Source organism: Lycium barbarum, chromosome 7 (genome assembly GCF_019175385.1).
Source record: "Lycium barbarum isolate Lr01 chromosome 7, ASM1917538v2, whole genome shotgun sequence".
Lineage (NCBI taxonomy): Eukaryota > Viridiplantae > Streptophyta > Magnoliopsida > Solanales > Solanaceae > Lycium > Lycium barbarum.
In genome coordinates this window covers 130,810,777-130,823,455 of record NC_083343.1, presented here as the reverse complement: position 1 = coordinate 130,823,455, position 12,679 = coordinate 130,810,777, and the positions used below count along the sequence as shown (strand labels likewise).

At 33.6% G+C, this 12,679-nt stretch overlaps 2 protein-coding genes and 1 non-coding gene across 3 annotated transcripts; all 3 read right to left on the bottom strand.

Moving 5' to 3' along the window:
* Positions 1-668: 668 nt before the first annotated feature.
* Positions 669-6,981, bottom strand: LOC132604436 (pheophytinase, chloroplastic). The gene is made up of 8 exons (XM_060317941.1): positions 6,632-6,981; positions 4,994-5,086; positions 4,013-4,224; positions 3,279-3,423; positions 3,123-3,195; positions 2,076-2,222; positions 1,816-1,941; positions 669-1,080 (listed from the first exon to the last, which is right to left on the bottom strand). Exons 1-8 carry the CDS (start codon positions 6,883-6,885, stop codon positions 1,009-1,011), a joined length of 1,122 nt encoding a protein of 373 aa, XP_060173924.1. The 5' UTR covers positions 6,886-6,981; the 3' UTR covers positions 669-1,008.
* On the bottom strand, positions 2,798-2,871 carry TRNAV-CAC (transfer RNA valine (anticodon CAC)). Its single transcript has one exon. It is a non-coding gene; the product is annotated as a tRNA-Val (tRNA).
* Positions 6,982-7,575: 594 nt separating the features above from the next.
* Positions 7,576-12,025, bottom strand: LOC132602666 (rho GDP-dissociation inhibitor 1-like). The gene is made up of 5 exons (XM_060315463.1): positions 11,203-12,025; positions 10,989-11,049; positions 9,077-9,298; positions 8,417-8,541; positions 7,576-7,920 (listed from the first exon to the last, which is right to left on the bottom strand). The coding sequence occupies exons 1-5, from the start codon at positions 11,302-11,304 to the stop codon at positions 7,840-7,842; spliced, it is 591 nt and encodes a 196-aa protein (XP_060171446.1). The 5' UTR covers positions 11,305-12,025; the 3' UTR covers positions 7,576-7,839.
* Positions 12,026-12,679: the final 654 nt, after the last annotated feature.

Here is a 12,679-nt window from a genome sequence, read left to right as displayed (position 1 = left end):
AGTCACATTTTAAGGGCGAATTACAAGTCCTTAATTTAAGAATTAGACTAACCCTTGAGACATTAAAAAATCTAGGCAGTTTAGGTGTATTTAATGACTGTTTATGTGGTTTAGGTGTATTTATTTATGTAAACTAAGCCACAGTTTAACTGAGATTTATGTAAAGCAAGCGATAGTTTAGGTGCATTTAATGGCGGTTTGGACCACCTCTTCAGATATTAAAGAATTTAGCGTTGGTTTAGGTGCATTTAGCAGTGGTTTTGACTACCCCATCAAATATTAAATAATTTAGCCGCGGTTTAGATGCGTTTAGTGAGCGATTTAAACTACCTTTCAGATATTAAAGAAAATAGTTGCGGGTTATGTGAATTTAGCAGCTGTTTACGTTCATTTTGCAACGGTTTAAGTGTGTTTAAAAGCGGTTATAAAATAATCCCTGTGTGTATACAAATGAGTATGCCAGCATATCATATAGTGTTTAGTTTCCGATATTTATTGAAACTCGGGAATGCAAGATTTAATAGTGGTAAATGTATGAAGTTCTTGAAATGATTTCTTATGGTCACTTACAAATTGAATAGAAGAAAATGACCTTTTCAAATCTTTTATTTGTAAAAATGAAGATCACTTGAGTGTAAAAGTGAACATTTCTTATAAAAAAAGCCATAAAACTAAAAACAACTTTGTAAAGGACTATAAAACTATAATATACGAAATATTAGTTTTTATATACACAGTACTTATAATTTTTCGACAGAAGGTGTTCAAACTGACCATCCTTGAGTCTACGTAGCTACGACACTGCAAATAAGGGGTGATATAAAGGATGGTAGTCTCCTCCAATAAGAGTCTAAGTAATCAATTATCTACTTCCCTTCACATGAATTAGAATAAATTCTCACTTTTTTTCTTGTTTTCCCGTGTACTTCTTTCAGTCTTTCTCAGATAGCATGCAATCTTCGTTGGACTCGAAACCAAATGTGTATAAGACTACACGCTCACCCTGACTCAGTTCTCAACGTTGGCATGCCGAGCAACAAATGATTCCACCAGTGGGTTCACAAGATGGGGTGCCTCGTCCTACAAGAAAATCAATAAAATGTCACAACGATGAGACACGCTATTGAGTTTAAAGTTTAACAGCCTTCCCCAGGATGAGACTTCTTCGGTTGATGTTAAGCAAACAAACAGTTACCCTTCGTCAAGAGATGAAATGCAAACTTTGTCACAAGAAGCATATTTTCTTGAGGCTATTGCTTTGTATGTAAACTACTTCGAGTATGCACAGGCCATTGGAGCCTTTGTCTAACAGGTTCAACTGAGCTCCTTATTTCCCATTCAGTATTTCCTATACGGAGTGTGTGTGTCTATATATATATATATATATATATATATATATATATATATATATATATATATATATGTGTGTGTGTGTGTGTGTGCGCGCGCGCATGTGTGAAAAAACACTGAAGTTCCAAAGTCTTTTGCTAAAAACCTTAATAGTTGAACCTATCAAATTTAAATCTTGAATTCTAAATACGAAAGCAGATACTAATGAATTAACACAGGCATTTGACGAAAAACTTTATTATGTGTCTCACACAACTGACACTAGCTGTGTGAGACACCTTTTTGTCTCACAAAAAAGTGGACAAAGTGGACCGAATCATACACTTTTGGGTCTACAAATTTTGGATCCACATTTTTGTGAAACGAAAAGGTGTCTCACGCAACTACTATCAGTTGGGTGAGGCACATAATAAAAAAAATCGGCATTTGACGATTGCATCTACATTTGAAAGAGAGAGGAAAGACCTGAGGACAATGGCCAACATTAGGGAGGACGATGAAATCTTCAACCGTATCAAATTTGCCATAGGCTCGACCAAGTTCTATAGGCTCCCAAGGATCCTTGTCACCCCATGCCACCAGAATTGGACACTGCAAAATGCACATTTTGGAAAAGAACATTGATTTTAGCCCAGAAAAAAGGAAAAAAAAAAGATTTAGTTTAAAAAATAAGAAAAAATAAGACAACGTTGTATGGGAAGTAAAGACAATAATTCTACAATCACCTTCACTTGAGGTAGTAGTTCCTCGGGAAGAGGCCCCCCTGAATAGCAAATGAACTCAAGAAACACATCGACAGCTCCAGGTTCAAGCCCTGGAAGAAGGATGGCCTGTACTAACTCATCCGTCACCTGGGATGTGTCACAGTAACACTGCAAAACAGAGGCAAATTCAGAATTTAAATTAATTGGTTCAACTTTTAGGATTTTTAGCATTCAACACGTTGTAATGTTAAATTACAGGTTCAGATATACTATTAGTTGAGATTCTAGTAGGTTTTTACATATATATTTATACTGTGTGTCGAAAGTTATGGGTTCAAATGAACTCGTAGCCAACTGCAAAGAGATTTGTAAGATGTAGTTATGGCACCATACAGCATACTATATGAATTAAAATAAGAACGAAAGGAATTATTTAATCTAACTTGTCAAAATTCTATAAAAATCTTTACATTTACATGTTTTTCCCTCAAACAACAAACAACAAAATACCCAGTGTAAATCCCACAAATGGTGTGGGAAGGGTAGTGTGTACATAGACCTTACCCCTACCTTAGAAGTAGAGAGGTTGTTTCCGATAGATCCTCGGCTAAGGGAAAGCATTTCAAAGCAGTTCGGAAAAAGAAAATACGGAAGTGAAGAAGCCAGGGTAATAAAGAAAGCATGACAAAGCATTCTGAAAAAAAGGAACAATAATAACTACAGCCAAAAAACAAAAAAATGTTTGTCTGAGCCCGGGTTCGAACCGGGGACCTCTAGTGTGTGAGACTAGCGTAATAACCGACTACACCACCCAGACATTATGCTTGTCCCTCAAAATGACTACCAAATCATTGTGTTTTACTAGGATTTTCTCCAAGCTGAAATTAAAGTTACAAGCAGCCGGTGAAGTCACTTAATTTTGGATGTCAGATTTTGTGCAATATGCATGTGGAATCGTAAATTATGTTTTCCAGAATAACAATTGAGGCACAATATTTCTTACAGCCAAGCATTGAAATTCTTCAGCGAAAATAAGTTTATAGACACCAGGTGCTACGTGTTGTTTACCTGACACAGAATGTTTTTCACTGATTCAGGAGTAGCAACACTTTTGAAAAAGAATTTCCCGAGTTCAGTATTTCTGAGGCAAAGACACCTAAGATGAGTCCAGTGCAGATAGCAAAAGGTTCGAGTCTCCGAGACATAATGAATAAATAAGTTCACCTCAATAAATTCTGAAATGCTTTAATCAGTGGTCTACCGAACCAAGGCTGCTTCGTTATATGCAGCATTCGGAGAGAGATATTTAAAAGAAGAATGCCTCTACAGAGTTGTGGCTCCAAAACTGCAGCCTGAAGACCAACAAGTCCTGCAGAGGAAGCCAGAAAGTTCTTTTATGGGTTACAAATATCACAAATTCCCTCGAGTCCCGTATTTTTCTCAGTTGTTTTATTAAGACACTCATATCACTGTACCAGACACCAAACAGACATTAATTCCAAATTTTCTGACCTTTCGTTTTCTTTACAAAATTCTTCTAGAAAAGAGGGACATAATGAAATTTTCGAAAGAACAAATGGGATCTATGTCAGAAGTAGAGAAACTTACTATAAGACACATTATGAAATATCCGATCCATCTAAAAAGGTAATATTCCTAGGTACACATACATGTTGAAGATACTTGTAATGTAGATGCCTAGGCATGTAGACATAAAGGTATAATGTCCCGCAAGTAATTTGTTCGACAAGTTATCCATAAGAGACCATGATTTTATAGGTTTCCCTGCTTGTAATGGACAATTAACAATGTTTTCTGGAAAGATTGGAATCTTAGTAGGAAGCGAATTCCACTAGTTCAAAAGGAAGACCGGAGTGAACTCTTTGACAATGTACCCAATACACAAAAGTAGTATATGGATAGTGAAAATAATACATAACAGAAAGAGAAGAAGTCACCTCCGATGGAATTGCAAATAAAGAAAGCTTTATCTCCGATGACATCCTTACAAAAATCATTTAGCTGGCAGCCCCATGTTTCAAATGTATAAAAGTTGTCTACACCAAGGTCACGAGGATTTGGTTTGTCTGAATAGCCATAACCAATAAGATCAATAGAAAACACCCGATGTGACTGCGCAAGAACCGGTACATTTTTTCTCCAGTGGTCACTGTGGGAAAAGGATCATTCCAAATGCTGGTTCAATAAGAGAATGAAAGAGTAACAGAATGGCAAAGATTATCTATGTGCAGGGGACTAATAAGTTGCAACTTGCATTCAAATGAAGCCAAATCAACCAACAGACACAACAAAAAAAAGCTACACAATGTGTGTTCTAGTTTGCAACTTTATAAAATAGGTTTTCCAGTTTAATGACATATGCCAGTTGCACTTTTCCGAGAAAACGACAAAAAAGTTAAAATTTGGCAAACTTAAAGGACCAAAACTATTCAGTGCACACTTAAGGACAAATTTGAACCTACCCTCTAACATAAGGGATCATTTTTGTCATTTTCTCCACTTTTTCCAGAGGATATAAGAATGTTGAATTAATGATGCCAAAGTTTGAAAGTTCATGCATAATAGTAGCTCAATTTGATGCAAAACAAGACCATAAAACTTTAGCTAATATCTTCTGCACTTAGTATAGAAAACAAGATCAACCACAATGTTATCTGTATTGTTCTATAGCTTCAATTCAAGTATCTTTGAGAAACTTATACAAGCATAATAGAGTTTTGGTTTTGGTATATAGAAGGAGAAAACATATCAAAGATAACCTACATATGAAAACTCAAATTCTGTAATATATTATGTGATTAAAACTTCAAGAGTCAAAAGAGGAAAGGGATTCGGAAATGGAAGGATAAAAGGAATGTTCTATTTGTGGTGTAGTTTTGCAAATTAATACCTATAAGCAAAATGTGATTGATGTTGACCTGTTTGCTCCAAAACCATGGACTAAAACGAGCGCAGGGCCACTGTTGCCACTATACTGGTATCGGATGGAATAGCCTCTCCAGTTCCACGTACTGCAAGACCAAAACAAACAGATAAAACAGTTGAAGATGGAAAATGCAAAATCAGACAAAATGCTAAAAGACATCATTAATAAATCTTAACTAACAAAATATTGATAGTCTCAATAACGTTCTCAATCTTTCCAGAAATGGTTATTTTGAAATTCATATCGTCTTTCTTAAAAAAAAATCATCATTCTTAAATTCATTTTCTTTTAACTTAATGGGATTTTATGTGTCCAATTCATCTCCAATTAATATTTTTCTTTCTTTAGATAAGTAATTCTGCTCCGATGTATCCGTTAGTCTACCTTTTTCAAGCATTAATATAATTTCATCTATCACTAGTCCAACTCCACTCCTAGTAAGAAGAAGTACATCGATCAATCAATCAACCACATCTAAATCCCAAGCAAGTTGGAGTCTGCTATGTCCAAAGGATGATGAAGCATATAATTAATAGGTTCAACAGAACACATCATTTCAAAACGGAACCAAGCTCTATGAGAATAAATCACCAAAATTTCAACAATTATAAAATTTTAAACACACAATGTTAGATGTATAATGGATTCGATGGAAAGAGCTAACAACTTGTTTGGATGGTTATAATTGTATTGTATTGTATACTTTAAATACAATGTTTGTTTTGATTGTTACTTAAATTTTATTGTCATATTGTTATCCATTGTTATGTAACAATGATAACTACCATTTTCGATGATGACTGATTTGGTGTGATCGCGTTGTTAGTTTTTTTTTCTTCTCATCTTGCCCTTTTTTTTAATAATCCTGTTTTACCCTTTACCCTACTATTTTTATAATACCTCTACCCCATACTCTATTTTTTCCTGTAATATTGTAAGCTTATTCTTCAGACTGTGGATGCATGGCATTATAAGAACAGAAAACGATCTATCCAAACATTGCAAAATAATACTCCCTCTGTCCCACTTTATGTGATACACTTTCTTTTTTAGTCTGTCCAAAAAAGAATGATACATTTCTATATTTAAAAATAATTTAATTTAAAATTTTCCCTTTTACCCTTAATGATATGATTTACAACTACACAAATATATGACTTGTTTTAGACCACAAATTTTAAAAGTCTTTCTTTCTTTCTTAAACATTGTGTCTAGTCAAACTATATCTCATAAATTGGGATGGAGGGAGTACAGTACAACATGATACAATATTATACGTTACACAAAGACCATCCAAACAAGTTATAAAGGTTGAATTCATCGAATTTAAATCCTGGATCAACCACTAGTTATATGAATCCCCTTTATATTCCCCTCTATAATGGCTCATTTCATATCAAGGATGAAGTATCTACTCTAATCTTGCTTGTTAATTCCAAGAATAAAAAGGGCAGCCTGGTGCATTAAAGTCCACGGGTCCCGGGAAGGGCAGGACATGGTCTATTCCAAGTATATTGGGCAATAAAAGCTGTAGTATTTTTCTCTTTTGTTTATGTGGGTGGGGGTGTTTTTTTTTTTTTTGGGGGGGGGAGGGGGGGGGGGTTATGAGCAAGAATAGATAGAATTTTACCTGGTTTTGACTTCAATGGCAACTTGGGTTGTGCTTTCTTTAGAGGTTTCATCAATTGAACAATCATTTACAAGTGAGTTGGATATATTCCCACGAGATTTTGAAGTCTTGATGGAAAATAACAACTGTTTAGGAACATATTTATTGCTACAAAAAGGGATTGAACTTGAGAATTTCTTGTTTATGCTTTGTGAAAATGAAACAGGGAAATCCAATTTAGCTGTGGCTATTGTTGAACAACTTGTGATCGCCATAACAATGGAATCAATACACAGAGAATGCTGAAGCTAAGTTGTTAATAAGGCTAAAGTCCATATGTTCCAAAGTGTGGACAGCATGAAGCCACACACACATAAAGCCACGTCCCTATATTTTCTTGTTGAAATATATGTACCTAAATAAAATCCTATATCCTTTGAAATGATTCAAGAATCTTATTTAGCCCATTGTTTTATACAGGTTTAATTATTACAATATTTTTTTTCTTTCTAAATATGATCATTAAATCATCAACCTTTTTGTTTTTGATATTGGTATATGTATGATTTATTTTTAATTAAATGAATAAGCATAAAATTTTATGAAGTTAAAGAAAATTGTCTCGCGCTCCTAAGTATTCTTATAAATAAAATAATAATTAATATTATCTTAATGAAATGTTGAAGAAAATTTTAATTTAACATGTCGTAAAACTCTGTCCGAAGTACTTGTTAAAAGTTAGTAACTCGACTATTGGTAGTGATCGATGGTGGGTTGGTTGTAATGTCATCGATGATTAACAATGGTGGTTGTACAGTTGATGGTGATGGCTATCGATGGTAAATGTACGTCAATAGTGATTGCGTAGCACTAATGCACAAAGTGATGGTAATATCACGTCTACAAGAAATTTTAAATAGGAGGTTCTCTGTTTTCCTAATTCAAACGTGAATTGTTGGTCAATGTCGAAAGAATCCAACGATTTCATCACATCCTTTTTGTGATAACTTGTGATGATTTTTTACAAGTTATAAATGTTTAAACTCTTTTTTTTTTTGGTGAAGTGTGAACCCTTGAATATGGGAAGAAGAAAGAAATAAAATTAGAACTATGCACCTTAAATGATTAAACAATGAAATACTATTTCATGGCAAAATTTGACTTCCAATAAAGAAAAAGATCCTCAATTCTCTACATTAGACTCTTGAAATTATATAAAAACTACATCTTTAGGAGCTTTCACGCCATTGCTTTTGAATGTCAAAGTAGTACTTGATATCCACATAGCATCTTTCTTTTTCATCTATAACCTGAAAAAGCAACAAAAATCAAATATAAATATATATTTCAACATGTTATAATCTCTTTCTTTTCTTTTTTCTCGTATTGCTGAGTGATCAATTATAAAATTAAAATAAAAGTTGTTTGCATGTGCTATATAAAGCTACCAGGTGCGGAAGCAAAACGGGAAATAAGAAAATTAAAAAAAGATTATATGGTACAACCACGAGTCGAACTCATGACCTGAAACATTTTCTTAACATTCTTTGTTGACACTAAACAAAGCGCTTTCTCTCTCTTTTTCCTTTTTGATAGGTTGTAGAGTTTCACTTGTGTTAAAAAAAAATTATATGATCGTAAATTTTTTGGCTAAGGAGACTATGTAGCTTCGTAACTACATGCTTATTTATTTATATAATATAATACTCATGATAGTTTTTAAAATATTCTTAAATAGTTGTGATTCGATCAAATCAAGGTATCACAAAGAGTTAAATTGATTTCATAATTGTAACATAAATAAACCTGTGTTCTTGCAGTATATAAGCCCCTTGCAAAGACACCAGAAGGTGTGACATCTTCCTCTAATTCATATACATATGGCTCTTTCCGGGGACTAAAAGTTCCCAGCATCACTTGAGACTTATCAACTGCCATAATCATCCAAATCAAAAATCAATTAAAATCAATTATATAATCTTAAAGAAATTAAAATTTGATAAGAGTTAGTCGAGTTGGGCTGCGCCTATTATGTAGCCAATTTTAATCCCGCCGATCTCAACCCAACTAACTTTTTGACAGCATTTATTTATATTCACAAGAATCAATCTAAGTAGCCGCCCACCTAATTGCTTTTACTAAAAATAGCCTGTGGATATGTAATGCATGTATAATTCATAAATATTATGTATATAACCCTATATAATCTATGTATACTGGTTAGAGAAAATTAAAAATGAATACGACCCACTCTTTGTGTAAAGATCTCATTTTGACATGTCCAAATATAATTCAATCGTCCATTTATCCTCACTAATAGTACTACACATACTTAACTCTCAAATCTCACTTATTATAGTATTAGAATCAGACTCATTCATGTTCTTGATGTACCCGATATTAGGCACTTAACACACATAAAAAGAAAACACATGCAAATTAAAGACTACACAGATTATTAATTACCTCTTACACCAGATTTCCAAGTAGTGTTGATGTATTTGAGACCAGAGACAACGTTGTTGGAGACTGTAAAAGAAAATTTGAGCTTGTAACGACTTGCTTCCTTGAGAGTGAAAAGGCAATCTTTAGGGGTGGAAATGAACGGCTCTGATAGCTCCAAATCTGATCGGCCAGGGCAAATAATGTATAATTTCGGTTGTTGTACCTCTGGTTCTAATTCCTTCTCTGCTTGGATTATAAAAATAAGATCGTGAAAACATAATTCTTGTTAGTATCTTACTATATCTTTTTCACCTTAGTGATATCAACATAAGAAAAAAAAATTAAGAAATGGCATGTCGTGTAGAGAAGAAAGAAAAAGGTAGGTGATTTATTTTCATTTATCTAATTTTGAATGGACATGGTTATCCGGTTGGGTAAAAGCCGACAAAATTTAGTTTTCGACGGATTTAACACCACCCCCCACCCCCTCACCAACTACCACGGCTGGTTGAACTGGGTGGATGACTTAATTTAAAAAGAAAAAAATGAGTTCAGTTGAACTCAACAATTTTTACACATAACTTATATATGTGTGTGTGCGAAAATCATGAAAATAGATATTAGGCTTAATGCATATGCAGCCCCCTAAACTTATTTCTTTTTTTCATTTTGGCACCTCAACTAAGTGTTGTTCCTATTGAACCTCTAAACTTGGCCTCACGTGTGTCTATCAAACACAATCCAACTTACATAGTAACATATATGGTGAGTTTTATTTTCTTTAGCCTTGCGCGTGAATGCCAATCACATCCTACGTGAAAAATTCAATCAATTAAAACACCGCACCCATTTTAATTATACACATCAGATAGGAAGAAGTGTGCTACTGAACCCCCGAACTTGGCCTCAAGTGTGTCTATTAAACACAATCCAATTTACATAGTAACATATATGGTGATTTTCATTTTCTTTAGCCTTGCGCGTGAATGTCAATCACATCTTACGTGAAAAATTCAACCAATTAAAACACCACACCCATTTTAATTATACACATCAGATAGGAAGAAATGTGCTACTGTGTTATACCAGTGAACAAGCACCACTTAAACCAATCAAATAACAAAACTGGAAAATAAGAAATCAAAATTGGAAACTAAAACTGAAAACTGAAAAATAAGAAGCCAAAATTGGAAAATAAGAAGCCAAAAATATAAAGCAGCACCAGATCCTATTATGTTATTCCATAATCCCAAAAAAGCTTCAAAATCAATATCAAAAGGCTAGTCTTCAATTCCTGGTTGGTCGAATTGCTTGGTTCTTGAAAAAAGATCGCTATTCACATATTTTAATGATGTGTATAATTAAATGTGTGGGCGGTTTTAATTGGTTGAATTTTCCATGTAGGATGCGATTGACGTTCATGCGCAAGGCTAAAGAAAATGAAACTCGCCATATATATTATGTAAGTTAGATTGTGTTTGATTGACACACTTGAGGCCAAGTTCAGGGGTTTAATGGGAACAATACTTAGCTGAGGTGCCAAAATGGATAAAAGAGACAAATTTAAGGGGCTGCATATACATTAAGCCTAGATATTAAGTTCTGAATCCATAACTGCAAAAGTGTAATGCATTCAGTTGTGACAACTTTAAAGATGGCAACCATCAAGTTTTAATTATGAATATGACTTTGCTCAAGTGAAATAACAGATGGCTAATGAAATATTATGGTGCGGACAAGCTAACCAAACCACCATACGATTATGGGAAAAAGGGTATATTGTGATAACTTACTTGGAAAGTGATCTTTTTGTCGAATGATATTTGGGAATTTTAGGAAGCGTGTATAAAATTGATTCATTGTAGTTTTTAACATTTCTAACATAAGATAATATTTGGTTAGATATGAGTTAATTTGGAGACCAAAAACATACCTCCATCTGAAGAGCTATGATCACTCCCAAGAAGTTGCTCCTCCCTCAAACTTTCATCATCCTTTCAAGAAAAAGCAAACAATGTATATACATACAATTAATTTTGAATCATCCTTAACCTTAATGTAGAATTAAAAAGGATAAAAATTAGAAAAAGAAAAAAGAAGGCATAATAATAGTATTATATTTCAAAGCTACCAATTTAATTAATTACCTGCATTTTCATCTTCTCTTGTTGATCATCTTCATTCATCAATGTATCCATGATCAAGGCCTTGTTTGGTGAGATTGGTTCAACGACAGCTGACATTTTCATCACCTGATTTTTTTTTATAACCTAAAAGTCCTCGACTGCCGGTGGTGCGCGATACAATTTTTTTTATAATGGAGAAATCCTTGAGGAATAGTAACACGCGATTAAGAATTTTTTGAAAAATAATGAACTCGCTCCTCTATATATCCTTGTTCACTTAAATTCTCACCACCAAATTATTTCAAAAAAAAAATGTGAATGAATAAGAAGGGGTTGTCGTGGTGGTGAAATTTAAGTGCATGGAGGAGGAGTCTAAGGTAGAAGAGAATTAGAAATATTTCAACAAAGTGATTAATGTTTGTGGTATTAATTAATTGCTATAATTTATTATGGGGATTGGGGGTACAAGAATTAAGGGGAGCTTAATTGTGTTCATTCATGTTGGAAGGTGAATGTGAGGTTAAAACAGAATTCTGTTTCATGCCAATGGATTTTAATGTTCTAGATGTCTTTTTTTTTTTTTTAATAACAACGACTTTGAATTTTGTTAGTATATAGTATCTTTAAAATGTAGGTACTTAATTTTCTTAATTTTAAGTTGTAAGAAATGTGGAACGAAGTCTTGCCTAGTTAATTTTTTTTTTTTTTGCTTTGTGTAATTTATTACTGCTTGTGGAATAGATTTGAGATTGATTCCATTAAAATAAGATATGACTTAGTCTTTATGAGCAAATCATAACGTATTAAAGTGAATTGTGTTTTTTTTATCAGTCTAACCAAAAGAGTCCGGAGCCTAAAGGGCATAAAAATACACGATTTTTACTAAAAGGGAATGTCTAAAAATTATTATACCAAAACGGGTATATCGTGGGCTGATCCACGATATACCCCAAAAATTTTTTTTTACCTTGTCAGACGATTCAACCAAAAGCAAAAAAATAAATAAATTTACATGTATAACGTGGATTAGTCCACGTTATACAAGCAAAAAAAATTTCTCTGACACACTGCTTCTTTTCCACAACTAATAAGGATGAACTCTATCTTAACTTGGTTCTTGAGTATGTACCTGAAACTGTTCACCGTGTTATCAAACACTACAACAAGCTGAACCAACGGATGCCATTGATACTTGTGAAGCTTTATACATATCAGGTAGTGTACTCTTTTCTCAAGTGAGTTGTCATTTATATAGGCCCCCTTGTTAAGAACACCCAATACGAGTCACGTCTGCAAATTCTGTTATACAAGAGATTGTTTTCCCTTCTTTTTCATATGCGTGAGATGTTGGACAAGAGATTGTTGCAAAAATTGTTCCAATATTTTCTAGTTCTTTTGTTTGTTTTGAGGATAGGCTAAGCTTGGAAAAGTCCATCCAACCGCGAGTTTTTATGAGAAGCTAGTTTCACTTCAGTTACGTTGTTGTTAACGCACTTGA

What these genes read in the sequence shown, in the direction of transcription:
- LOC132602666 (XM_060315463.1), bottom strand. Translation starts at nt 11,304, where the DNA reads ATGAAAATGTCAGCTGTCGTTGAACCAATCTCACCAAACAAGGCCTTG. An exon ending in TTGGAAATCTGGTGTAAGAG is followed by an intron (nt 8,542 to 9,076) that starts GTAATTAATAAT and finishes TGATTATGGCAG; the next exon opens with TTGATAAGTCTCAAGTGATG. An exon ending in TATATACTGCAAGAACACAG is followed by an intron (nt 7,921 to 8,416) that starts GTTTATTTATGT and finishes TTGCTTTTTCAG; the next exon opens with GTTATAGATGAAAAAGAAAG.
- LOC132604436 (XM_060317941.1), bottom strand. Translation starts at nt 6,885, where the DNA reads ATGGCGATCACAAGTTGTTCAACAATAGCCACAGCTAAATTGGATTTC. An exon ending in CATGGTTTTGGAGCAAACAG is followed by an intron (nt 4,225 to 4,993) that starts GTCAACATCAAT and finishes CTTTTCCCACAG; the next exon opens with TGACCACTGGAGAAAAAATG. An exon ending in GCATTTCAGAATTTATTGAG is followed by an intron (nt 3,196 to 3,278) that starts GTGAACTTATTT and finishes TCTTTGCCTCAG; the next exon opens with AAATACTGAACTCGGGAAAT.